The sequence below is a fragment of the Neoarius graeffei genome, chromosome 3 (assembly GCF_027579695.1).
Source record: "Neoarius graeffei isolate fNeoGra1 chromosome 3, fNeoGra1.pri, whole genome shotgun sequence".
Lineage (NCBI taxonomy): Eukaryota > Metazoa > Chordata > Actinopteri > Siluriformes > Ariidae > Neoarius > Neoarius graeffei.
The window spans coordinates 4,472,442-4,500,308 of record NC_083571.1 but is presented as its reverse complement, the minus strand read 5'-3'; the positions used below and the strand labels follow the sequence as shown (position 1 = coordinate 4,500,308).

The 27,867-nt window shown below is 39.7% G+C and overlaps 1 protein-coding gene across 1 annotated transcript in view; it reads left to right on the top strand.

The window, feature by feature from the left end:
* The window catches only part of btbd7 (BTB (POZ) domain containing 7), an 81,018-nt gene that overhangs the window by 38,373 nt on the left and 14,778 nt on the right, over positions 1-27,867 (top strand). The window contains exons 2-4 of the mRNA XM_060916290.1: positions 1,919-2,169; positions 3,133-4,197; positions 18,272-18,480. Coding sequence (XP_060772273.1) covers positions 2,088-2,169; positions 3,133-4,197; positions 18,272-18,480 — 1,356 coding nt within the window. The 5' untranslated portion in view covers positions 1,919-2,087. The remainder of the gene's footprint in view (positions 1-1,918; positions 2,170-3,132; positions 4,198-18,271; positions 18,481-27,867) is intronic.

Genomic DNA, 27,867 nt, shown 5'->3' with positions numbered 1-27,867 from the left:
ATTGGTTCTGTCTTACTCGGATGGATCATGGTGGGTTAAAATATCAACATTTACGTTAATAATGCTGGCCTTGTGCCACACCAACATATTATACAGGTTTTCTGTATGACTTATTTTTCTTCTCGTGGTCATGAACGCAGCAGTACGTTCTGACCGCCAGGTTCAGCTACGATATTTCTGTTTCCACCTGGATACAAATAGCATCTCTTTGTCTTTCTTTCCTTAATCTGTTCTCTGCGTGAATATCCTCCCCACAGTGCTAACACGCAGCAGTTTGTTCGCCTTGCTTTCGTTCAGCAGTCAGGATCAAAGTCTGCTTTCTTCACACCACGGCTTTGATGTCGAACATTCCAGACGCCGCATCATGCAGGGGGAAAACGGTCAAAACATGGCCATACACATGCGCAGGGCTCGCCGCTGTTGTGACTGGGCCTGAAACTGGAGCCTGAGAGTCTTTGTGCTGTCTCGGCAGGAGGTCTGGAACCACAAAAGAGTACGGGTAACCTGAGAACCCCGCGGCCTTCTGGGGCTTCTTCTGAGAAACAATGCAGCTCAGTGTTTGGGGAGCGGGGGTGGGGCTGCGGCATTGCCCGAAATTTCATCTCATGCCACATGTAAACTTGTTCATTCATCCGTTTGAGTTATTTATTGCGGCTGATGTAAGAATTCCAGACCTTTTAACGTCGGAGTACGCCGTGATGAGTTATCGCTCAAAAACGCGAGTCTTAATTTTCTCCGAGAGGAACATCAGATGATGATGATGATGATGCGATCGACATATGAATCAGGAGTGATCGAAAGCTCCGTTTTTGAGCTCTCTGATAGTTTCAGAAGTCGTGTGTACGTACAAATCCAGCGGTTGTGATTAGGACGTGGTTTTGGTTGGAAAAACAGACCACATGAGAGCTTTTTTGTATCTTTGTGTCTACAATCTCCAACTCGGAACATCGCAGCTGATAGAAAACTCATCGTCATGGCGTTACAGTGTGCTCACGACATTTCAAACAGGACTTGAAGGCGGGGTAAATGACTCACTTTCTTTGGAAGCTCCGCCTCCTCCCTTACGTCTCGCATCTCTTGAGCCTGGTGGTTACCGTCAAACCCTGTGTGTGTGTGTGTGTGTGTATACACACACCAGTTTCTACCTTGGTCATGTGATTGATCTCGTCAGGGATTTGTGTTGACAAAGAAGACTGACTTATTCGTTCCAGAATGGGTTCTTATTTTACTTTCTCGTCTCTGGATATCACAACTGGGACACGTTTTAAGTCCTTTAAGTCTCTCAGACCTGCGGTGTGATTGTGATTCCCCAGCGAGCTGTTTCTGTCTGCTCCAGATTGCACACTAAAATGAAGCACTGCCTAAATATCAGGATGGAGCTGTAGCTCTTTACACGGGCTTTCTGCGAAAGAGCAAGCTCGGCGAAATGCCTTTCTTGGCAAGGAGGTGACGGCTTGCTGTTCGCTGCCAGTTCAAGGGAGAAAAAAAAAAATCAGGTATTTCTGGAAAGGAGTGGAGTGCATTATGCTGGAGGTGATGGTTTTCAGGGTAGAAAACTCCTCTCTGTCTCTCTCTCTCTCTGTCTCTCTGAGCGGATCGTTGATGAAGTTTCTTGTAATGAGATGTTGATTTTTGTTTTTTTTTTGTCTTATTAACTTGAATGAAAGAAGCTGGTGAGGGAATGACTGTTTATAGCTGCTATAACATCAGTGAGAACTGGAACTAGTCATTAAATGCAACTATAAACAGATTAAAATAATTGTGTGGTTCTAGAGAAATCAACACATTCATGTAACATGCTGTTCTACAAAAATAATTCTATTATATTTAATGATGTGTGACGAGACGTTTCTCTTCCTACCGAGTTTCATCTCTCTCTCTCTCTCTCTCTCTCTCTCTCTCTCTCTCTCTCTCTCAGACACGCGCACACACACAGAGGAATGGCTGACGGCACTCCGGTGTCTCCTCATCTTCTCAGGCCCGAGCGAGTGAAGCCGTGAGCTGGGCGGTGTGTGTGTGTGTTATCATCGGAGCGGAATGATTTAGCAGCCGTGCACATCAAAAAGAGGAGGAGGAAGAGGAAGAAGATGGGGGTTAATGCCTCCAGCTATCCTCACTCGTGTTCCCCGAGGTTCGGGGGACATTCACCCACCCAGCAGACCTTCATAGGTAATTCAACCCTCACTTCTGCTTTTATAAACCAATCGTACCACTCGATCCATGCAATACAGTTTGATTCAGTATTTCACGATACCACCGAATCTCTTATACGATTCGATTCATAAGGTCATGATTCGATGTTTAATGATAAACGTTCTGATATCCTGGTAGTTTACGTGTAAGCCCAGCTCAGAAGCACCGCTCCGTAGCATTAGGTTCTATGTTCTGTCTCATCTTTTATTAAATTGAGATTAAACCAGTGGCTCATATATATAATTATTTCTTTTAAATGGCAAGGAAAATCCCAAGCCGAGTTTGAGAAGACATGCTGTATTAATCATGCTTTTAAAGGGTTTAATCCCACTAGTTTATAAGTTCCGTGTGGTGAGAGAACGAAGTAGTGCTGAGGTTCACCACACAGGACGCACTTAATCACGTTCACACTGAGACAGGAGACGGAAAAGAAAGTCCGGTCCTCCTGAACCTAGTTGCTGTGCAGCACTGCAGTCACTCCGGTCTCCTGGTGTTCAGTCAGGCACGAGTTCCTCCTCGGATCAGTATCAGAGCCGGTACTGACCCGAAACTCCTGGATCGGATGTCGGATCGGATTTGACCCGTTTTCATATCCGACACGCTGACGTGCTTGACACAGCGTGCATGTTTGATGTCGAGACACATTTCCTACTCGCAGCTCTGATGTTGTTTTTAAAACATAAACCAGAGATTAATTAACGAGTCGCACGTTCACATCAAAGATATCAGCACATGGCTGAGCACAACGTGTCACGAGCGTTATTAATCACTGAACACCAACGTGTGACTCATTCACACCTCAGTGGGTGGCAGCAACACAGTTTCCACCATTTTAGGATGAAAACGAGTCTTTAACCGTGTTGTTTATATTATTAATATGTGCATATGAATGCGAGAGAGCGAGTATACAAATACAAAACTGTGTGTGTGACTCCACAGGCACATCATACGCACCGCAGGGTTATGGAGTGGAGTCAAAGCTCTACAGCTTGGAGCACTGCCCCGAGAAACCTCAGGACAAGAAGAAGAAGAGCTCGAGCCTGGCTACGCTGAAGAGGCGCTTTATTAAGCGGCGTAAGGCGAGCCGCTCGGCCGATCACGCGCGCCACATGAGGGATCTGCTGTCAGGCTGGGACGTGCGCGACGTCGCCGCTCTGGTGGAGGAGTACGAGGGTACAGGCGCGCTCAAGGAGCTCAGCATGCAGGCGTGTCTGGCCCGCCCCGAGGCTCGCACCCTGCCCCAGGACCTGGCCTCTCTTTACCAGCACAAATACTGCACGGACGTGGAGCTCATCTTCCAGGACACGCGTTTCACCGCGCACCGAGCCATCCTGGCCGCACGCTGCCCGTTCTTCAGGACTCTGCTGTCCTCGTCGCCCGGGTACAGCACCCAGCTGCTCCTGGACGTGGGCACGGCAGGGATGGACGCCTCCATGTTCTCGGCACTGCTGCGTTATCTGTACACCGGTGAGCTGGGCGCTGAAGACGCCCGCCTGCACAACGTAGATGTCCTGCTGCGTCTCAGCGAGGAGTTCGGCATGCCCAGCTCGCTGGAAACGGACATGCGCGAACTGCGCCAGAGAATGTGCTACTACGACTCCGTGCTCTGCTTCTCCTTCGACTCGGAGCTGGACGAAGCTTTCGGAGCGGACATGAGCGGAGACGAGGAGGAACTGAAGGCTCACAAGGCCGTCCTGGCGGCACGCTCGCCGTTCTTCCGGAACCTGTTACAGCGGCGCGTGCGCACATCCGAAGAGGAGACCACGCCCGCACGCATCGTCCTGAACGAGTCCATCATCCCGCGGAAGTACGCCGGCGTGGTGCTGCACTGCATGTACACGGACGCGGTGGAGCTGGAGCGCGTGGTGCGGAGCAGCCCCTCGGCCGGCAGTCTCGGCGAGGCTCAGGCTTTAGCCACCGGGAAGGGCAGCATGAGCAGAGCGGAGGAAGCCATGGAGCTCTACCACATCGCCCTGTTCCTCGAGTTCAGCATGCTCGCACAGGGTGAGTCTACACTCACTCGTACAGAAAACTACACCACGCACGGTGGCCGCGCTACGTACAAAATAATTTTGGGCCTCAATCCGAAACGCCTTCACGTAGGATTAGTATCGGTGTGTGAAAAAACGCACACGTGGATGGTTTAAAACAGAACATTTCAACAGATTAGTGTTCGACAAACAAAAATAGGACATGATGTTTCAAGATGGAATTTTATATCTCATTAATAATATTGATTTGAATTATTTTAATCCAGTTTCCGGATTTTTTTTTTTTTCTTCTTCACTCCTTTCCCATCTCTCTCTCTCGCTTTCTGGCTCCAGTTTTGTCTCTCTGTGGCTTAATTAATCCACATCATCTGTCAGAAGGGAGTGCAAAAACAGAGGGATGAAGTGTGTTGTGATTAATGTTCATCAGGTATTCCTCTTTCTGCTCGAGAACCCTGGATGTGCTCTTTTTCTCCTCCTCTTCCTCCTCTCCGTTTCTTAATCGTGCGTTTGAAGAGATTTAAGTGTTTCTATTTCTGGAGATGAGTGTAGAGTTTGTGCAGCCTCCTGCCAACAGACAAACCGTTATAACGACCGGGGTTAATGAGCGTGTGGTTTTTTTTGGGGGGGGGGCCTGGCTTGCCCCCTCCCCTCCCCTCCCTCTCCCCCTCCCCCTCAGGGACGTGATCAGGACTAGATTCACATGTGAGTGTTTGACCGAGACGAGCTCTCAGTCCTTAATGAGCATCGATCAGCCCTGAAAATAAACTCGCTCCCCTACGTCGTTATTTATTTATTTATCTATCTGTCTATCTATCTATCTGCCCCCCCTCCCAGTGTTATCGATTGTTCCATGATAAAGGAATTGATTCAGTGTCCCACATCAGTGATTCCACAAAATGAATTATTGACAGAGGAATAATTTCTCAGCGCTCTAATTTCCAGCACGCTCACCTCCATGTGGTCAATAGAACGCCGTTAAAGTTTCATGCTTTAAACTGCACGTTGTTACAGAAAGTCACATTCACAACACAAAACTGTGACCCGGTTCGAGAACGAAAAGTGTTACCAGTACAAACAAACAAAAAAAAACCCCTGAAGCTTGTCATGTTAGTGTAACAAAAGGGGTGTTCACACGGCACATATCTGCATCGATGCTGCACCGATGTATTTTGTTGCGATATATCTTACACCGGTGTCAATTTTGTGGAGCGTTCACACGTCACAAACCTGCTTACAAGAGAGAAGCGTGTTCGCACCGGTGCAGCCCCACTTGCGTTCACACGGCAGTTGTTGCGACCGTGCTATAGACCCTTTTCAGTCACGTGACCTTCGTAAACGCGACCACCATTTTGGACATGTAGCGGACTTTGGCTCAAATTGGTTTGAATGCGAGGAAGGCGACAAACGGAGAACATACAAGAAAAAGGAGCGAGATGCAGAAAACACCTTCGCTATCCAGCGACGTAGGGCATTTACAGGGCGAGCAGAGGGAGAAATAACAACAGTAACGACACATTAGCAACGCCGTACAGAAATAACGGTTTATGGCACAGACCCTTTCGGTTCTCTCTCATCTAGCTGCTACAATGACTGCTTAGACTGCAACAATAATACCTAACACACATTTAAGTATCCGTCGTAAAGACGTGAAACTCGTCGAGTGACGAGTGTGCTCATTGATAAACTAACACAATCTAAAAGTAGACATACCATCACACTGCCCTGGCGCTGTGTACAGTTTACCTTCTATGGTTTGTGCACTCACTATTTGCCATTACTTTCTCCAACCGTTGTTACAGATTACAGGGAACGGCCTGGATTTAAGAGACAAATACATGTTCCTCTTGTTTTGAACACTTATTTGTAGGCAGTGCTTAATTTGTAAAGTGGGAGGTCCCGGAGCACAGAGGCTGAGCGGCTCCGGTGCGGAAAAAAGAGGGGGGGAGGGGGGCGCGGCGCTGCGCTTCTGGGCGTGTTTTGTAATAACACTGCAAATTAAGTTCATCTGCAGATATTTTGTGGATGTCGTTTCATGAGAGAAATCACCAACAAGACAGATATCAAAATCAGACATTAACACTAAATAAACTTGCATTTTTTTATTTAATTGTTTTTTTTTTTTTGTTTTGTTTTGTTACATAGTCAAAAGAGGTATCGGATCACCGGATCCAGTGTAAATAGCTGCCGGAGCCAACGCCCGAGGTTCCGGAGCGCGCTCCGGCTTGCTCCTCCTCAAATTAAGCGCTGTTTGTAGGACACTGCCTCTGATCTGTCCTACAGTCTACCAACAGCAAAGGAACACAACGCTAGCTAATGTCGTTAGCTAATAGCTACTACAGAAGAACAAAGAGGTTATAATGGGTTATTTTAGCCTATTTGGTTACACACTCGCCGCCACAGAATGTTAACAGCAATGTAATGCCTTTTCTGGCTAATTTTATTCGTCTTACCTCCAACAAAGTGGTCACTACACAAGCGCTGGTATGCTGAGGGCTGCCAATCTTTCCTGTTTATGGCCGCTATCCATCTTCTCCGTCAGGATCCAATAAAATGATAACCCTTGCCTTGTTTGTTGATGGTTACTACATCCAGGTGCACAACAATATAGTGGCATGATGGAAGTCTTGCTGAAAATAAACACTTTCTTTGCTGCCGTTCCTCAATGCTGGCTGTGGTAAACTACTGGTAGTACACGTCCAAAATGGCGGCCGCGTTTGTCGTGACGTCACGTGAAAAGGGTCTATACGATAGTAATAATGCGGAAATGAAATATGCGCATGCGTGAAAATGTACTTCCTTTTCCCGGTTGTCATGGCATCACCAAGCGCCGGGAAAACAACGTGGATGACGACACGCAGTTCTGTTCTTGTTGTTGATATTCGCCATTTTGGAAGCGCAAAATACCAGGATGCAAATTATGCAATGCCCGTATGTAAGGCCAAATAAAAAAAATAGTGTGTTTCCGGTAACCCGACCGATCGAGAATTTCTGCGTCGAAATTGCCGACCGTAAAATTTTTATTACAAATTTCCCTCGATATTTTAGTGTAAGCGGCGTTAGTTTGTCGTAATTTTTGTTTCAACGCATTCAAGTTGTGAAAGAAACGATAAAAAGTAAAATGTTTCGCCACTTCTATCAGCCCTCCTGCATAAACTGAGCCGAGCCGCCATTTTGAATCCTCATTCAAGACTGTAATGCAAATTACTTCCTTTTCAGTATACAAGTGCACTTCCATGGCAGGGAAAAACACTACATTTTGCCGCCTATGTAGTCCCCTATTTATACAAATAGGAGTCATTCAGGATTCAGCCATGTTTTTGCTCGGTGTTTTTGCTCGACCCAAGTTCTACGGTAGGCTCGGCGAGGCCGGCTGCTTTTAATGGAAGTAGCCTAGCCTAGGACGCTATTTTCACGTTATTTCTTGATAAGGTGTTTTCATGTTATTACATGAAAATATCATGAAATATCGCTTCCGTAGATCATAACTAGAACTCTCATGATATTTTTTTTTATTCGTTTAAAGATTTAAAACACTTATTTTATTATGATGTGTGGTATAAAGGATTCTGTGCCAAAATACTATTTTGTAAGATGTTTACTTGTGTTAATTTTTTCGAACAAAATAAAAAAAATTAAGAAAAAAAAAAACTTTCCTACCTACCGACCTTATTTTAGTATTTCATGTTACCGGAAACACACTTTTTTTTTTTTTTTTTTTTTTTGGCCTAATCAACTCTCCTCACGCGTAGCGAGTCTACCCCTGTAGCGTTCAGACGGCCCATTTTATATCGGTGCTGCCCCGCAAACTAGCATTTACTCCGGAGTAAATTTCTTAAACCCCCTCCCGAGCAGGGTTAGATTTGCACCGGTTTAAGCAGCTTTCAGGGGCGACACCGGTATCACTTTGTACCGTGTGAACGCTCTACCGGGGCAGCCCCGGTGCTATACCGGAGTAAAAGTTGCCATGTGAACACCCCTAAAAGCGCTGTTCAGTGCTGACACTCACTGGAGACTCCGGATGTAAATAAATAAATGTCTCCTTAAAGCTAGACGGCCTTTCAGATTTTTCAAGTGTAGGTCATAAAAATAATTTTCCCAGCACAGTTATTGTTGTTTAGTGACCGAAAGCTACTGGATTTGAATCACAGACTTCCAATTTTATTAGTTTTTTTTTTTTTTTAAATAGAACAATTTATCTCCACGTGGCTCTAAATTCCGCGCTATTTTTTTCCTGCTTCACCATGACCCGATTCAAGATTCTACATCATGCATGACATCACGTGGTGGGCTTTCCTCGTTCGCGCAAGGCATTGTGGGATACAAATTTGAAACAGGAGAGAAAAATGGAGGACGTGAGTGTGCGAATGAAACGTAAAAAAGGCCGACTACAGTAATGGAAAGAAAGCAAGATGATATGTTCTATACGAAGGGCCAAACTAATAAATATGGGCGCTCAGCGAGCACCTCGGTGTGATCAGCTGTTCGTTTAGCGACGGAATGACGGAACTGTCAGTGCACGCTCAAAGGGAAACCTGCGCACACACACACACACGGACTTCCTCTGTCTGCTCGACTGCGCAAAGCGAGCGATTTCATGCACATTATTTGCTTTAGTCCCCTCAAATTAAATAACTTCCCAGCCACAGAACAGAATGGCCTGATATTTTGTGAGATATTACAGAAATAAACATGTATCACAATCACCACATGTCAGACAGAACTAAATTTCACCGATTTTATGAACTCGAAAGGCCGACTAGCTTTAAAGATTACACGTGGTTTTTATTCCGTATGTTCGTAGAGCGTCTGCTATACAAGTCCCTATGAAGGAGCTGTTACTATAGAAACGATAACGTGTTCATAGATAGATAGGAGTTTATGAACTGTCAGAGATGCTGTTGGAGAAAATTAATCAACCAGTCAACATTGTCGCAAAGCAGCTTTACAGAATTTGAACGACTTAAAACATGAGCTAATTTTATCCCTAATCTATCCCCAATGATGAAGCCTGTGGCGACGGTGGCAAGGAAAAACTCCCTCAGACGGCATGAGGAAGAAACCTCGAGAGGAACCAGACTCAAAAGGGAACCCATCCTCATTTGGGCAACAACAGACAGCATGACTATAACATTAACAGTTTTAACATGAAGTCAGTTCCGTTGATGTTATAAACTCTTCACTGATGGAAACTTGAGTGCAAAACTGTTCATGATAACTGCAGTCCTAAAGTTAGCAAGTCAACTGCAGTCCTCAGCCATAAAAGCATTACTGTAAGAGTCCAGAATTCGACAGCATTATGGGATGGATGAGAACGCATACCCGTGTACATCCTGATCATTTTAAAGAAATGTTTTTGAAACCGTTTTCCTGACCAGAGCGCAGCCAAGGTCGTTTCTTATTAACGCCGCTGACTGCAGTACGGACAGCGAAAATATGATTTCTCCAGAGAGAGAGAGAGAGAGAGAGAAGTAGCTGAGTCAGAAACTCAGCAGGTCGACACATTTATTATCTCTGCTCTATATGGTGTACCTGTTCTAGAACAGGGCCGTGTAAAATGACTGAATACCACCGCTCCGTTTCGCAGGAGGTCAAACGGTTAATTATTTATTATTTCCCTCTGGACACTGAAACCGCTTTCCTTTGGAGTTTAGAAAAGAAATCACGTTTCATCCTGTTGGGAATTCTGGGATTCAGACAGGACCGGGATGGCTTTATGGAAAACTTAAGTTAATTTGGTAATATTTAAAAGGTCAGCCTTGGAAGGAGTCAAGGTTTAATTTCTGGTCCCAGAACATCTGATCTGATCCAGCTCTGATGGTCAGGCAGGTTTATATTGTATTATATTACAACCCCGATTCCAAAAAAGTTGGGACAAAGTACAAATTGTAAATAAAAACGGAATGCAATAATTTACAAATCTCAAAAACTGATATTGTATTCACAATAGAACATAGACAACATATCAAATGTCGAAAGTGAGACATTTTGAAATTTCATGCCAAATATTGGCTCATTTGAAATTTCATGACAGCAACACATCTCAAAAAAGTTGGGACAGGGGCAATAAGAGGCTGGAAAAGTTAAAGGTACAAAAAAGGAACAGCTGGAGGACCAAATTGCAACTCATTAGGTCAATTGGCAATAGGTCATTAACATGACTGGGTATAAAAAGAGCATCTTGGAGTGGCAGCGGCTCTCAGAAGTAAAGATGGGAAGAGGATCACCAATCCCCCTAATTCTGCGCCGACAAATAGTGGAGCAATATCAGAAAGGAGTTCGACAGTGTAAAATTGCAAAGAGTTTGAACATATCATCATCTACAGTGCATAATATCATCAAAAGATTCAGAGAATCTGGAAGAATCTCTGTGCGTAAGGGTCAAGGCCGGAAAACCATACTGGGTGCCCGTGATCTTCGGGCCCTTAGACGGCACTGCATCACATACAGGCATGCTTCTGTATTGGAAATCACAAAATGGGCTCAGGAATATTTCCAGAGAACATTATCTGTGAACACAATTCACCGTGCCATCCGCCGTCACCAGCTAAAACTCTATAGTTCAAAGAAGAAGCCGTATCTAAACATGATCCAGAAGCGCAGACGTCTTCTCTGGGCCAAGGCTCATTTAAAATGGACTGTGGCAAAGTGGAAAACTGTTCTGTGGTCAGACGAATCAAAATTTGAAGTTCTTTATGGAAATCAGGGACGCCGTGTCATTCGGACTAAAGAGGAGAAGGACGACCTGAGTTGTTATCAGCGCTCAGTTCAGAAGCCTGCATCTCTGATGGTATGGGGTCGCATTAGTGCGTGTGGCATGGGCAGCTTACACATCTGGAAAGACACCATCAATGCTGAAAGGTATATCCAGGTTCTAGAGCAACATATGCTCCCATCCAGACGACGTCTCTTTCAGGGAAGACCTTGCATTTTCCAACATGACAATGCCAAACCACATACTGCATCAATTACAGCATCATGGCTGCGTAGAAGAAGGGTCCGGGTACTGAACTGGCCAGCCTGCAGTCCAGATCTTTCACCCATAGAAAACATTTGGCGCATCATAAAACGGAAGATACGACAAAAAAGACCTAAGACAGTTGAGCAACTAGAATCCTACATTAGACAAGAATGGGTTAACATTCCTATCCCTAAACTTGAGCAACTTGTCTCCTCAGTCCCCAGACGTTTACAGACTGTTGTAAAGAGAAAAGGGGATGTCTCACAGTGGTAAACATGGCCTTGTCCCAACTTTTTTGAGATGTGTTGTTGTCATGAAATTTAAAATCACCTAATTTTTCTCTTTAAATGATACATTTTCTCAGTTTAAACATTTGATATGTCATCTATGTTCTATTCTGAATAAAATATGGAATTTTGAAACTTCCACATCATTGCATTCCGTTTTTATTTACAATTTGTACTTTGTCCCAACTTTTTTGGAATCGGGGTTGTATACTGTACTGTGCTATACTATATTAATGCACTCATTCTAATGCCTCATGGCTGATGTATAATATAGTTAATACACAGTTCTGTGCAGAAGTCTGAGGCACGTGTAAAGAAATGCTTAAAAAAAAATAATCAGTTTCAGTTAAAAAAAAAAAGGTTAAAAATAAATCTGTCTCAGGTCCAGTGGGTGCAGCTTTATGCGGAAATGAGCTGTAGGTTTTACTGAGCGTCTTACGGAACCAGCCACAGTTCTTCTGGACACTTTTTGACTATCACATTCACTCCTTCGTTTTAGCGGAGCTCCATACTTGCATGGCTGCAAGTTTTCTGGCATGTGCCGGAAGCTCTGGGTTTTTTTTCGGTTCTGAAAAAGTCTTTTTCCAAATCGTGTAAATCCGTTGAGATTTTCAGGGTGGCCCTCTCACTGTCTCACTCTCAGCGAATTACCGGGTTACTGTGGTAAAGTCTCTGCATGAGACAAATATTTTCATCTCGTCTTCGCCACAATTTATCTGCCGCTCACCGACGAGCGGTCCTGACGAGCCCGTTGTTTCACGGTGTTATACATGTGTGATATCATGTTTCACGCACATAGCACGTTGTTCGACCAAATCAACACAGCTATTCCTATGACTACGTTCAGACTGCACCCTGAAACGACCCATATCCGATTTTTTTGCCCATATGCGACCTGTATCCGATTTGTTATTGACAATTTGAACGACACAGATCCGATTTTTTTTTTTTTCCACATGCGACCCAGGCCGCTTGGATATGTGGTCCTAATTCCGATGCATATCCGTTATTTTCACATGCGACTGCAGTCTGACCGGACAGGTCGCATTCATGCGACCTACACGTCATCAACAAGAGACAAACGTCACTCTTCTGCGTTGGCTAATCCCGCCTCTTTGGTGGAAAACAACAACATTTGTACAGTTTTCAGAATTTAAATAGACTTTTATAGAATTGATCAAGCTAATGGTGGATTTGGTAGGGACCTGGATGTTGATCTGTTAGCCTGATTAAACAAAACAGTTTCTATAACTGATTTATAACTTAAACCATCCTGTATTACAAGATTATAAGATTCTTCTGGAAATTTCCAGTAATTTGACACCTTCGGTCTCATTAGTCTGCTGTTAATCAGATTATTGTGTGAGTTCCGCCGCCGCCACAAAGACCACATCGCCAGGTCTCGCCTCATCTCCATGCTTTACTTGCAAACTTGAAGAGTGCGCTTTTTTTTGTTTATGTATTACGTAGATGTGCTTATTACGTGTCAATTTGCGCATGCGGGACACTTTTGGGTCGTTTTCCGTTCATATTGGAGATCGCATACAAGTCTCATATAATTGGTAATGTGAACGGCCTAACAAAAAAATCGGATTTCACAACAAATCGGATATGGGTCGTTTCAGCTTGCAGTCTGAACGTAGTGTACGAGTCGCCGTTTCTTTTGGTGCAAGTTACAATGGTGCTTTTGATTGGCTCACTGTTAACTGCCGTCCAATGAAACTTCAGCTTTTATAATAAGCCTTATTTCGCTTCCCTCCCTTGCGACAGATCCACGTGCTTTGCTTCTGGTTGCTGATCAAAATATGTCAAAATGAAGTTTTTATCAGAAGGCTCCGATACAAAAGAATTAGAAAAGACGTCTAGAAATAAATGGAGTTGGGAATGGTTAAGCGGGTGTGACAGAAACCGTGACAAATGGAGAACATGGCTGAGAAAACCGGACGTCCCGGGAGTTGCGTATTGTGACTGCTGTTCAAAGACTATCAAGTACGGCTCCAGTGGGAAGAAGGGACTTAAAAGTCACGCCGATGAGACAAATCACTTGTCTGATTTTTGTGCTATGTACTAGTAATAAGTGAAATCAAAACATTTATTGGTGATTTAAATTGTCATCTGATATTGTGTGATGTGCAAATGCAATGTGCTTTCTTCCTGAATTGAAATTATTCATCACAAGTATCTGCTTTTATAAACTTTTTTTTTTTTTTGACATTTGATTACCTTTCAATTATTAAATAAAAGTAAGGTAGGTCTTGAAATAAGTTTTAGCTTTTTTATCATCTTTTCTAATGTGGTTGTTAGGTTGAAAACTCCTTTGTAGTCAGTAATGGATTATAAAATGTAGATATTTTTGTATGTGGAAAAAGCTGAATCTTGTTATTTGCTAAAATCCAGGCGTTTCTGACGACATCAAGACACACGGCCCCCTTATTTTAACTCAAGCTGTATACACTACCGTTCAAAAGTTTGGGGTCACTTTGAAATGTCCTTATTTTTGAAAGAAAAGCACTGTTCTTTTCAATGAAGATCACTTTAAACTAATCAGAAATCCACTCTATACATTGCTAATGTGGTAAATGACTATTCTAGCTGCAAATGTCTGGTTTTTGGTGCAATATCTCCATAGGTGTATAGAGGCCCATTTCCAGCAACTCTCACTCCAGTGTTCTAATGGTACAATGTGTTTGCTCATTGCCTCAGAAGGCTAATGGATGATTAGAAAACCCTTGTACAATCATGTTAGCACAGCTGAAAACAGTTGAGCTCTTTAGAGAAGCTATAAAACTGACCTTCCTTTGAGCAGATTGAGGCTACATCCACACAACAACGGCAACGAGATGTTATTTAAAAATATATCGCGTCCAAATGGGCAACGATCAGTAAAATATCAGGTCCATATGGCAATGCAGCGCTTGCTGAAAACGATGCAATACACATGCCACACCTCTAGGGGCGCTGTAAGACGGTCCCTTCGGAGACACCAGAACAATAGAAGAAGTAAGGACGCATGCGCATAAACTATTATGTGCAAGACTTCATATTAGCCACAAAGTCAGGAAAATCTGTTTGTAAAATTACATTATAATGACCAAATACAATGAAAAGTATTTTTCCAGTCTCACCTGTGAAAGGTAATCCCATGTGATCTCGTTTGGACGGTAAACCTGTTGGTACAGTTAAAGGCAGCACATAAATCTTTATTCTCCGCTTTGACCTATCCAATATGGCGGCGAGGATGACGTATGATTCTCCGCGGAAGGCGGCGTCTTTAATGGTCCGGAATAAATTGAATACTACACGTTGATGGATTAATTTGTTGTTTCTCACCTGTGAAAGGTAATCCCATGTGATCTCGTTTGGACGGTAAACCTGTTTTTACAGTTAAAGGCAGCACATGAATCTTTATTCTCCGCTTTGACCTATCCAATATGGCGGCGAGGATGACGTATGATTCTACGCGGAAGGCGGCGTCTTTAATGGTCCGGAATAAATTGAATGATACACGTTGATGGATTAATTTGCTCCTCTACGCCCTTTTTGAGGAATGTATTGTCGGACTTAAATCAACATCTGAAGAGGTGAGATCGCGCCTTTTTTTCCCTATTTTTGCTGGCGGGATTGACTCTGCCCTAAGGGCAGAGTCTCTCTCTCTCTCTCTCTCTCACTCTCACTTTGCACCATTACACAATAAATATTCACAGTGAAAATATTTTGTAAGCGCGTTTCATGAACCAAGTTATAGGATTTGTTGACAACTCGCATCGCAATGAGAAGATCATTGGCACTACTGGTGTTAAGAATCAGACCATTTCATAAATGAATATTTTGCTGTAGAGCTGCAGTGTTTGTACAATTGCATGTTTTTGCTTCACTATTACTGTCACTATTCTGCTTCTTGCATTACTACTGTGAACTAACACTGAACATAATAATAATAATAATAATAATAATAATAATATCCAAGCTCGTGTTTCACTCTCACTAGTGCTCTGTAAGGCTTTTTCCTGGTGATATTCGTTACACTTCTACCCGGCGTGAAGCACTCACAGTCATGTGGTTGTGACGTCATCGTAAACAAATCCGTTCTACTCATCCAGACGACTTCACAACGGCAACGTTGCCAGATCTTTCCACTCTGGAACCTGTTCTCAAAAAGATTGCGTTTTGGGCACCCAAAACGCCGGTGCCGTGTGGACGCCAGGCCTAAACGATAAGCAATTGTATCGGAGTCACCTGAATCCGTTGCCGTGTGGACAGGGCCTGAGTTTCTGGAGCATCACATTTGTGGGGTCGATTAAATGCTCAAAATGGCCAGAAAAATGTCTCGACTATATTTTCTATTCATTTTACAACTTATGGTGGGAAATAAAAGTGTGACTTTTCATGGAAAACACAAAATTGTCTGGGTGACCCCAAACTTTTGAACGGTAGTGTATATATTGTAAAAAAGGTATCACAGCAAAAGCATATTAAAAATGGTTGTTTCAACATTTAAATTAGTAGTTGCTAGATGTTTTGAAATATCAAGCCTTGTACTTGAAATATTATTTCAGATGAATTGATGTGAATATGCAAATCATATAACTATTAATATTATAAATGTTTGCATGAGATTGCATGAGAGACAACCATTTTAACTTGTAATTTACTTTTTTTTTTTTTTTTAGCCCTAACGGGGGTTCACCTCCTTTTGTAACCCCCCCTGCATGGCTGCGCCATGCACGTCTGACTTTGTCAGACTTTTCAGGTTTTTGAAAATTGTATACTTGCACCCATGTACTTAAGAAAATCTGGAAACCCATCGAGTTGATTTTTCATGAACACACAGGGATCCCAGCCGTGTCCGTCCATCCGTCCGTCCCCGCCCCTCGCGATTCTGATTGGCTGTTTGATTTTGGCGGGAACTAGAAGCACGAGCACGCCTACATAACTTATTTTTGTCTACAGATAATTTCATATTTATCGGGTTTTTCCACCGAGAACAACTCAAACAGCGCAACAACATAATAATCATTTTTACACACTTTAATACAAACTTTTTAAAAAGACGTCAGAACAAGTTCACCAAGGAGAGAAAGATGAAGTCAAACCCGGGAAGAGAGAGAGAGTTTTGACAGAGGAAGAAAAGGAAAGGCGAAGAAATCTTTTTCACAAGCTGAAAGAGAAAGAAAACGTGTAAAAAAAAAAGAATTGATAGAAATGATGAGTTGTAGGAATTTAATTCTAAATAGTGATGTTGATTTTGAAATCACTGCGAAATCCTTGGGGATCTGACACGTTGACCTGAATCCACTCAGCGTTTTCGTGAATCGTCTATCTTTTGTTTTCAAAACATTTTGCTATAGCACACTGTAGTTTATAGGAATAAAAAGAATATTATACATGTGAGTTTGGAGAAATTTATCTTCTCGTGATAAAATTGAAATCGAAACACATCACAGTCCATCATCTGCTGCAGGTTTGTTTTCATTTGAATGGAAGCTCCACTATTCGGTAGGAGCTCATTTTATATCACACCAAAACCCAGTAGCCTTCATTATGGCTGCTTCTTTAATCTGAAAAGAAAGTGCTCTCTTATGGAATATGCTGCTCAGATGTATATATATATTTTCCTGTAATATTTAATTTTGTGCTGGGGAAAAAAAAAAACGTTTGGAATTCTGAAATCTTTCTGTAATGTTTTGACTTGATAATGAGTGTAGAAGCCATAAAATGGAAATCTAACGGTTTGTATGGAAAAAAAATAGGGGGACTAAGACTTTTTCACAGTCCTCTGTGTATGTGTTGGTTTAATGTTTATGGAAGGAGTCTCCAGTGTCAGAGGTAAAGCTGTAACTTTCTGATATCTTTTTTTTTTTTTTTTCCTTCGATACCCCCTGCTCCAATGTGGGGAGGGTGTTTGTTTACCTCTGTCTGTCTGAAACACCCTTTTTCTCAGCAACCACAAATCTTAGGCCCAAACTTCAGCTTGGGGTTCGATACCCTGTTTACCGTTTTCAGGTCTGTCACACATTGACTTCCTGTTTACCGCCTGAACGTATTTACGAAACCTATAGGGTGGATTTTGCCTCTATTTTAAATGACAGACAGTTCGTCAGCGCTGTTGGAAAGGTTTCATGAACGTTGAGAGATGGATGTGGTGTGTGTGTTGTCTGATTTTTTATGTTCCTGTCTCTGCTTGTTGTTTCTCTGAGTCGCAGTCAGCAGAGCGGTTATTTCTGGACATGACTGAAAAACACACAAGTCCACAAGGCTGATCACAGTCCACAAGGCTGATCACAGCGCCACCTGCTGCATGTCAGTAAAATTCACACGGTGTTATTTATCAGGACTTTTTTTTTTTTTTCCCAGCAGTGACATGTTACTGAAGCTCCTTCTCGAGGGGTGTGTGTGCTTTTAAACAGGAAGGGCTGATAGATGAGGGAGGAAATGAGTGTTGGGAGAGTCCACTAAGTGGCATGGACATGCTGATGGTATCTTCCTCTTTTTAGAAATCAGCTCACAGATTATCATCTTCTGCACTGGATGTACAGATGTCCTTGGCTTTTAATGATTGTTTACTTCTGTTCCCCCGTCCTGTAGAGCTGGTGTGTGTGTGTGTGTGTGTGTGTGTGTGTGTGTGTGTGTGTGTTGGGGGTGGGGGTCCTCAGGTGACCCTGTGCTCTGTCAGGGAGGTGACGTTTCCATTTGTCTCCAGCTGTCAGTGCTGTAGTTCTCTGTTCACACTCAGGAACTCGGGGAGGAACTTGCTCACCTCAGTGCTCACGGGTTAATGTTTCAATATCAAGTGTGTAAAAGGAAGTGTGTGTGTGTGTGTGTGTGTGTGTGTGTGTGTGTAGGCTGTGAGGACATTGTGGTGGAGAGCATCTCTCTGGACTCGGTGGTACCCATCCTGAAGTGGAGCTCCCAGCCGTACGGCTCGAAGTGGGTCCATCGCCAGGCCATGCACTTCCTGTGTGAGGAGTTCAGTCACGTGATGACATCAGACGTCCTGTATGAGCTGAACAAGGAGTACCTGCTCGGGGCCATCCAGTCCGATTACCTGCAGGTGAGCAGCACCACCTGTCCATGAAAACATCACCATCTGACCAATCAGAAGCCTCAATTCAGTACAGTAATTAAAAAAAAAAGCAGTAGTTACGGTAACCTTTACACATGTTCTATAAAGACGGAGGTGTGTTTGGATAAATGTGTACTGAGGACTTTAGTGCCAGGGTTTATACAGTCTTTATACAGGGTTTATACAGTTTTTATACAGGGTTTATTCAGTCTTTATACAATCTTTACAGGGTTTATACAGTCTTTATACAGGGTTTATGCAGTCTTTATACAGGGTTTATGCAGTCTTTATACAGGGTTTATACAGTCTTTATACAGGGTTTATGCAGTCTTTATACAGGGTTTATGCAGTCTTTATACAGGGTTTATACAGTCTTTATACAGGGTTTATACAGTCTTTATACAGGGTTTATAGAGAGTTTATACAGTCTTTATACAGGGTTTATACAGTCTTTATACAGGGTTTATACAGTTTTTATACAGGGTTTATTCAGTCTTTATACAATCTTTACAGGGTTTATACAGTCTTTATACAGGGTTTATGCAGTCTTTATACAGGGTTTATACAGTCTTTATACAGGGTTTATACAGTCTTTATACAGGGTTTATACAGTCTTTATACAGGGTTTATGCAGTCTTTATATAGGGTTTATGCAGTCTTTATACAGGGTTTATAGAGAGTTTATTCAGTCTTTATACAGTCTTTATACAGGGTTTATACAGTCTTTATACAGGGTTTATACAGTCTTTATACAGGGTTTATGCAGTCTTTATACAGGGTTTATAGAGAGTTTATTCAGTCTTTATACAGTCTTTACAGGGTTTATACAGTCTTTACAGGGTTTATACAGGGTTTATACAGGGTTTATACAGTCTTTATACAGGGTTTATTCAGTCTTTATACAGGGTTTATACAGTCTTTATACAGTCTTTACAGGGTTTATACAGTCTTTATACAGGGTTTATACAGTCTTTATACAGGGTTTATTCAGTCTTTATACAGTCTTTACAGGGTTTATACAGTCTTTATACAGGGTTTATAGAGAGTTTATACAGTCTTTATACAGTCTTTATACAGGGTTTATACAGTTTTTATACAGGGTTTATTCAGTCTTTATACAATCTTTACAGGGTTTATACAGTCTTTATACAGGGTTTATTCAGTCTTTATACAATCTTTACAGGGTTTATACAGTCTTTATACAGGGTTTATTCAGTCTTTATACAATCTTTACAGGGTTTATACAGTCTTTATACAGTCTTTATACAGGGTTTATAGAGAGTTTATACAGTCTTTATACAGGGTTTATGCAGTCTTTATACAGGGTTTATGCAGTCTTTATACAGGGTTTATTCAGTCTTTATACAATCTTTACAGGGTTTATACAGTCTTTATACAGTCTTTATACAGGGTTTATAGAGAGTTTATACAGTCTTTATACAGGGTTTATGCAGTCTTTATACAGGGTTTATGCAGTCTTTATACAGGGTTTATGCAGTCTTTATACAGGGTTTATACAGTCTTTATACAGGGTTTATACAGTCTTTATACAGGGTTTATACAGTCTTTATACAGTCTTTATACAGGGTTTATACAGTCTTTATACAGGGTTTATAGAGAGTTTATACAGTCTTTATACAGGGTTTATACAGTCTTTATACAGGGTTTATACAGTTTTTATACAGGGTTTATTCAGTCTTTATACAATCTTTACAGGGTTTATACAGTCTTTATACAGGGTTTATACAGTCTTTATACAGGGTTTATACAGTCTTTATACAGGGTTTATACAGTCTTTATACAGGGTTTATACAGTCTTTATACAGGGTTTATTCAGTCTTTATACAATCTTTACAGGGTTTATACAGTCTTTATACAGGGTTTATACAGTCTTTATACAGGGTTTATACAGTCTTTATACAGGGTTTATACAGTCTTTATACAGGGTTTATACAGTCTTTATACAGGGTTTATGCAGTCTTTATACAGGGTTTATAGAGAGTTTATTCAGTCTTTATACAGTCTTTATACAGGGTTTATACAGTCTTTATACAGGGTTTATACAGTCTTTATACAGGGTTTATAGAGAGTTTATACAGTCTTTATACAGGGTTTATGCAGTCTTTATACAGGGTTTATGCAGTCTTTATACAGGGTTTATACAGTCTTTATACAGGGTTTATACAGTCTTTATACAGGGTTTATACAGTCTTTATACAGTCTTTATACAGGGTTTATACAGTCTTTATACAGGGTTTATAGAGAGTTTATACAGTCTTTATACAGGGTTTATACAGTCTTTATACAGGGTTTATACAGTTTTTATACAGGGTTTATTCAGTCTTTATACAATCTTTACAGGGTTTATACAGTCTTTATACAGGGTTTATACAGTCTTTATACAGGGTTTATAGAGAGTTTATACAGTCTTTATACAGGGTTTATACAGTCTTTATACAGGGTTTATACAGTCTTTATACAGGGTTTATTCAGTCTTTATACAATCTTTACAGGGTTTATACAGTCTTTATACAGGGTTTATACAGTCTTTATACAGGGTTTATACAGTCTTTATACAGGGTTTATACAGTCTTTATACAGGGTTTATACAGTCTTTATACAGGGTTTATGCAGTCTTTATACAGGGTTTATAGAGAGTTTATTCAGTCTTTATACAGTCTTTATACAGGGTTTATACAGTCTTTATACAGTCTTTATACAGTCTTTATACAGGGTTTATAGAGAGTTTATACAGTCTTTATACAGGGTTTATGCAGTCTTTATACAGGGTTTATGCAGTCTTTATACAGGGTTTATGCAGTCTTTATACAGGGTTTATACAGTCTTTATACAGGGTTTATACAGTCTTTATACAGGGTTTATACAGTCTTTATACAGTCTTTATACAGTCTTTATACAGGGTTTATACAGTCTTTATACAGGGTTTATAGAGAGTTTATACAGTCTTTATACAGGGTTTATACAGTCTTTATACAGGGTTTATACAGTTTTTATACAGGGTTTATTCAGTCTTTATACAATCTTTACAGGGTTTATACAGTCTTTATACAGGGTTTATACAGTCTTTATACAGGGTTTATACAGTCTTTATACAGGGTTTATACAGTCTTTATACAGGGTTTATACAGTCTTTATACAGGGTTTATTCAGTCTTTATACAATCTTTACAGGGTTTATACAGTCTTTATACAGGGTTTATACAGTCTTTATACAGGGTTTATACAGTCTTTATACAGGGTTTATACAGTCTTTATACAGGGTTTATACAGTCTTTATACAGGGTTTATGCAGTCTTTATACAGGGTTTATAGAGAGTTTATTCAGTCTTTATACAGTCTTTATACAGGGTTTATACAGTCTTTATACAGGGTTTATACAGTCTTTATACAGGGTTTATGCAGTCTTTATACAGGGTTTATAGAGAGTTTATTCAGTCTTTATACAGTCTTTACAGGGTTTATACAGTCTTTATACAGGGTTTATGCAGTCTTTATACAGGGTTTATACAGTCTTTATACAGGGTTTATGCAGTCTTTATACAGGGTTTATACAGTCTTTATACAGGGTTTATTCAGTCTTTATACAGGGTTTATACAGTCTTTATACAGGGTTTATACAGTCTTTATACAGGGTTTATTCAGTCTTTATACAGTCTTTACAGGGTTTATACAGGGTTTATACAGTCTTTATACAGGGTTTATTCAGTCTTTATACAGGGTTTATACAGTCTTTACAGGGTTTATGCAGTCTTTATACAGGGTTTATGCAGTCTTTATACAGGGTTTATACAGTCTTTATACAGGGTTTATACAGTTTTTATACAGGGTTTATTCAGTCTTTATACAGTCTTTATACAGGGTTTATACAGTCTTTATACAGGGTTTATAGAGAGTTTATTCAGTCTTTATACAGTCTTTACAGGGTTTATACAGTCTTTATACAGGGTTTATGCAGTCTTTATACAGGGTTTATACAGTCTTTATACAGGGTTTATACAGTCTTTATACAGTCTTTATACAGGGTTTATGCAGTCTTTATACAGGGTTTATGCAGTCTTTATACAGGGTTTATACAGTCTTTATACAGGGTTTATACAGTCTTTATACAGGGTTTATACAGTCTTTATACAGTCTTTATACAGGGTTTATGCAGTCTTTATACAGGGTTTATGCAGTCTTTATACAGGGTTTATACAGTTTTTATACAGGGTTTATTCAGTCTTTATACAATCTTTACAGGGTTTATACAGTCTTTATACAGGGTTTATGCAGTCTTTATACAGGGTTTATACAGTCTTTATACAGGGTTTATACAGTCTTTATACAGGGTTTATGCAGTCTTTATACAGGGTTTATTCAGTCTTTATACAGTCTTTACAGGGTTTATGCAGTCTTTATACAGGGTTTATGCAGTCTTTATACAGGGTTTATACAGGGTTTATACAGGGTTTATTCAGTCTTTATACAGGGTTTATACAGTCTTTATACAGTCTTTACAGGGTTTATGCAGTCTTTATACAGGGTTTATGCAGTCTTTATACGGGGTTTATACAGTCTTTATACAGGGTTTATACAGTCTTTATACAGGGTTTATGCAGTTTTTATACAGTCTTTATACAGGGTTTATGCAGTCTTTATACAGGGTTTATACAGGGTTTATGCAGTCTTTATACAGGGTTTATAGAGAGTTTATTCAGTCTTTATACAGTCTTTATACAGGGTTTATGCAGTCTTTATACAGGGTTTATGCAGTCTTTATACAGGGTTTATAGAGAGTTTATACAGTCTTTATACAGGGTTTATACAGTCTTTATACAGGGTTTATACAGTTTTTATACAGGGTTTATTCAGTCTTTATACAATCTTTACAGGGTTTATACAGTCTTTATACAGGGTTTATACAGTCTTTATACAGGGTTTATAGAGAGTTTATACAGTCTTTATACAGGGTTTATACAGTTTTTATACAGGGTTTATTCAGTCTTTATACAATCTTTACATTGTTTATACAGTCTTTATACAGGGTTTATTCAGTCTTTATACAGGGTTTATGCAGTCTTTATACAGGGTTTATACAGTCTTTATACAGGGTTTATACAGTCTTTATACAGGGTTTATAGAGTTTATACAGTCTTTATACAGTCTTTACAGGGTTTATACAGTCTTTATACAGGGTTTATTCAGTCTTTATACAGTCTTTACAGGGTTTATACAGGGTTTATACAGTCTTTATACAGGGTTTATAGAGAGTTTATTCAGTCTTTATACAGGGTTTATACAGGGTTTATGCAGTCTTTATACAGGGTTTATAGAGAGTTTATTCAGTCTTTATACAGTCTTTATACAGGGTTTATACAGTCTTTATGCAATCTTTACAGGGTTTATACAGTCTTTATACAGGGTTTATGCAGTCTTTATACAGGGTTTATGCAGTCTTTATACAGGGTTTATAGAGAGTTTATACAGTCTTTATACAGTCTTTACAGGGTTTATACAGTCTTTATACAGGGTTTATTCAGTCTTTATACAGTCTTTACAGGGTTTATACAGGGTTTATACAGTCTTTATACAGGGTTTATTCAGTCTTTATACAGGGTTTATGCAGTCTTTATACAGGGTTTATACAGTCTTTATACGGGGTTTATGCAGTCTTTATACAGGGTTTATACAGGGTTTATAGAGAGTTTATTCAGTCTTTATACAGTCTTTACAGGGTTTATACAGTCTTTATACAGTCTTTATACAGGGTTTATACAGTCTTTATACAGGGTTTATTCAGTCTTTATACAGTCTTTACAGGGTTTATACAGTCTTTACAGGGTTTATACAGTCTTTATACAGGGTTTATTCAGTCTTTATACAGTCTTTACAGGGTTTATACAGTCTTTATACAGGGTTTATACAGTCTTTACAGGGTTTATACAGGGTTTATACAGGGTTTATACAGTCTTTATACAGTCTTTACAGGGTTTATTCAGTCTTTATACAGTCTTTATACAGGGTTTATTCAGTCTTTATACAGTCTTTACAGGGTTTATGCAGTCTTTATACAGGGTTTATACAGTCTTTACAGGGTTTATGCAGTCTTTATACAGGGTTTATAGAGAGTTTATACAGTCTTTATACAGTCTTTATACAGGGTTTATTCAGTCTTTATACAATCTTTACAGGGTTTATACAGTCTTTATACAGGGTTTATTCAGTCTTTATACAATCTTTACAGGGTTTATACAGTCTTTATACAGGGTTTATACAGTCTTTATACAGGGTTTATTCAGTCTTTATACAATCTTTACAGGGTTTATACAGTCTTTATACAGGGTTTATACAGTCTTTACACAGGGTTTATACAGTCTTTATACAGGGTTTATAGAGAGTTTATACAGTCTTTATACAGGGTTTATACAGTCTTTATACAGGGTTTATACAGTTTTTATACAGGGTTTATTCAGTCTTTATACAATCTTTACAGGGTTTATACAGTCTTTATACAGGGTTTATGCAGTCTTTATACAGGGTTTATACAGTCTTTATACAGGGTTTATACAGTTTTTATACAGGGTTTATACAGTCTTTATACAGGGTTTATACAGTCTTTATACAGGGTTTATGCAGTCTTTATACAGGGTTTATAGAGAGTTTATTCAGTCTTTATACAGTCTTTATACAGGGTTTATACAGTCTTTATACAGGGTTTATGCAGTCTTTATACAGTCTTTATACAGGGTTTATACAGTCTTTATACAGGGTTTATGCAGTCTTTATACAGGGTTTATAGAGAGTTTATTCAGTCTTTATACAGTCTTTATACAGGGTTTATACAGTCTTTATACAGGGTTTATGCAGTCTTTATACAGGGTTTATAGAGAGTTTATTCAGTCTTTATACAGTCTTTACAGGGTTTATACAGTCTTTATACAGGGTTTATACAGTCTTTATACAGTCTTTACAGGGTTTATACAGGGTTTATACAGGGTTTATACAGTCTTTATACAGTCTTTACAGGGTTTATACAGTCTTTATACAGGGTTTATTCAGTCTTTATACAGTCTTTACAGGGTTTATACAGTCTTTATACAGGGTTTATTCAGTCTTTATACAGTCTTTACAGGGTTTATGCAGTCTTTATACAGGGTTTATACAGTCTTTATACAGGGTTTATACAGTCTTTATACAGGGTTTATAGAGAGTTTATACAGTCTTTATACAGGGTTTATACAGTTTTTATACAGGGTTTATTCAGTCTTTATACAATCTTTACAGGGTTTATACAGTCTTTATACAGGGTTTATTCAGTCTTTATACAGTCTTTATACAGGGTTTATGCAGTCTTTATACAGGGTTTATACAGTCTTTATACAGGGTTTATACAGTCTTTATACAGGGTTTATACAGTCTTTATACAGGGTTTATGCAGTCTTTATACAGGGTTTATAGAGAGTTTATTCAGTCTTTATACAGTCTTTATACAGGGTTTATACAGTCTTTATGCAATCTTTACAGGGTTTATGCAGTCTTTATACAGGGTTTATACAGTCTTTATACAGGGTTTATGCAGTCTTTATACAGGGTTTATGCAGTCTTTATACAGGGTTTATAGAGAGTTTATACAGTCTTTATACAGTCTTTATACAGTCTTTACAGGGTTTATACAGTCTTTATACAGGGTTTATACAGTCTTTATACAGGGTTTATTCAGTCTTTATACAGTCTTTACAGGGTTTATACAGGGTTTATACAGTCTTTATACAGGGTTTATTCAGTCTTTATACAGGGTTTATGCAGTCTTTATACAGGGGTTTATACAGTCTTTATACAGGGTTTATACAGTCTTTATACGGGGTTTATGCAGTCTTTATACAGGGTTTATGCAGTCTTTATACAGTCTTTATACAGGGTTTATTCAGTCTTTATACAGTCTTTACAGGGTTTATACAGTCTTTATACAGGGTTTATACAGTCTTTATACAGTCTTTACAGGGTTTATACAGGGTTTATACAGTCTTTATACAGGGTTTATTCAGTCTTTATACAGTCTTTACAGGGTTTATACAGTCTTTACAGGGTTTATACAGTCTTTATACAGGGTTTATTCAGTCTTTATACAGGGTTTATGCAGTCTTTATACAGGGTTTATGCAGTCTTTATACAGGGTTTATACAGGGTTTATACAGGGTTTATACAGTCTTTATACAGGGTTTATGCAGTCTTTATACAGGGTTTATAGAGAGTTTATTCAGTCTTTATACAGGGTTTATACAGTCTTTATGCAATCTTTACAGGGTTTATACAGTCTTTATACAGGGTTTATTCAGTCTTTATACAGTCTTTATACAGGGTTTATGCAGTCTTTATACAGGGTTTATGCAGTCTTTATACAGGGTTTATAGAGAGTTTATACAGTCTTTATACAGGGTTTATACAGTCTTTATGCAATCTTTACAGGGTTTATGCAGTCTTTATACAGGGTTTATACAGTCTTTATACAGGGTTTATGCAGTCTTTATACAGGGTTTATACAGTCTTTATACAGGGTTTATTCAGTCTTTATACAGGGTTTATACAGTCTTTATACAGGGTTTATACAGTCTTTATACAGGGTTTATTCAGTCTTTATACAGTCTTTACAGGGTTTATACAGTCTTTATACAGTCTTTATACAGGGTTTATTCAGTCTTTATACAGGGTTTATACAGTCTTTATACAGTCTTTATACAGGGTTTATACAGTCTTTATACAGGGTTTATACAGTCTTTATACAGGGTTTATTCAGTCTTTATACAGTCTTTACAGGGTTTATACAGGGTTTATACAGTCTTTATACAGGGTTTATTCAGTCTTTATACAGGGTTTATACAGTCTTTATACAGTCTTTATACAGGGTTTATACAGTCTTTATACAGTCTTTACAGGGTTTATACAGTCTTTATACAGTCTTTACAGGGTTTATACAGTCTTTATACAGTCTTTACAGGGTTTATACAGTCTTTATACAGTCTTTATACAGGGTTTATTCAGTCTTTATACAATCTTTACAGGGCTTATACAGTCTTTATACAGGGTTTATACAGTCTTTATACAGGGTTTATGCAGTCTTTATACAGGGTTTATACAGTCTTTATATGGGGTTTATGCAGTCTTTATACGGGGTTTATACAGTGTATACGGGGTTTATGCAGTCTTTCTATGGGGTTTATACAGGGTTTACACAGTCTTTATACAGTGTTTATACGGGGTTTATACAGTTTTTATATGGGGTTTATGCAGTCTTTATGTACACACTCTCTTTTTCTGTCCCACTTGGAAGTTAAATTGATGTAAATACCGCGAGCAGTGTTGCCAGATTGCGCGGTTC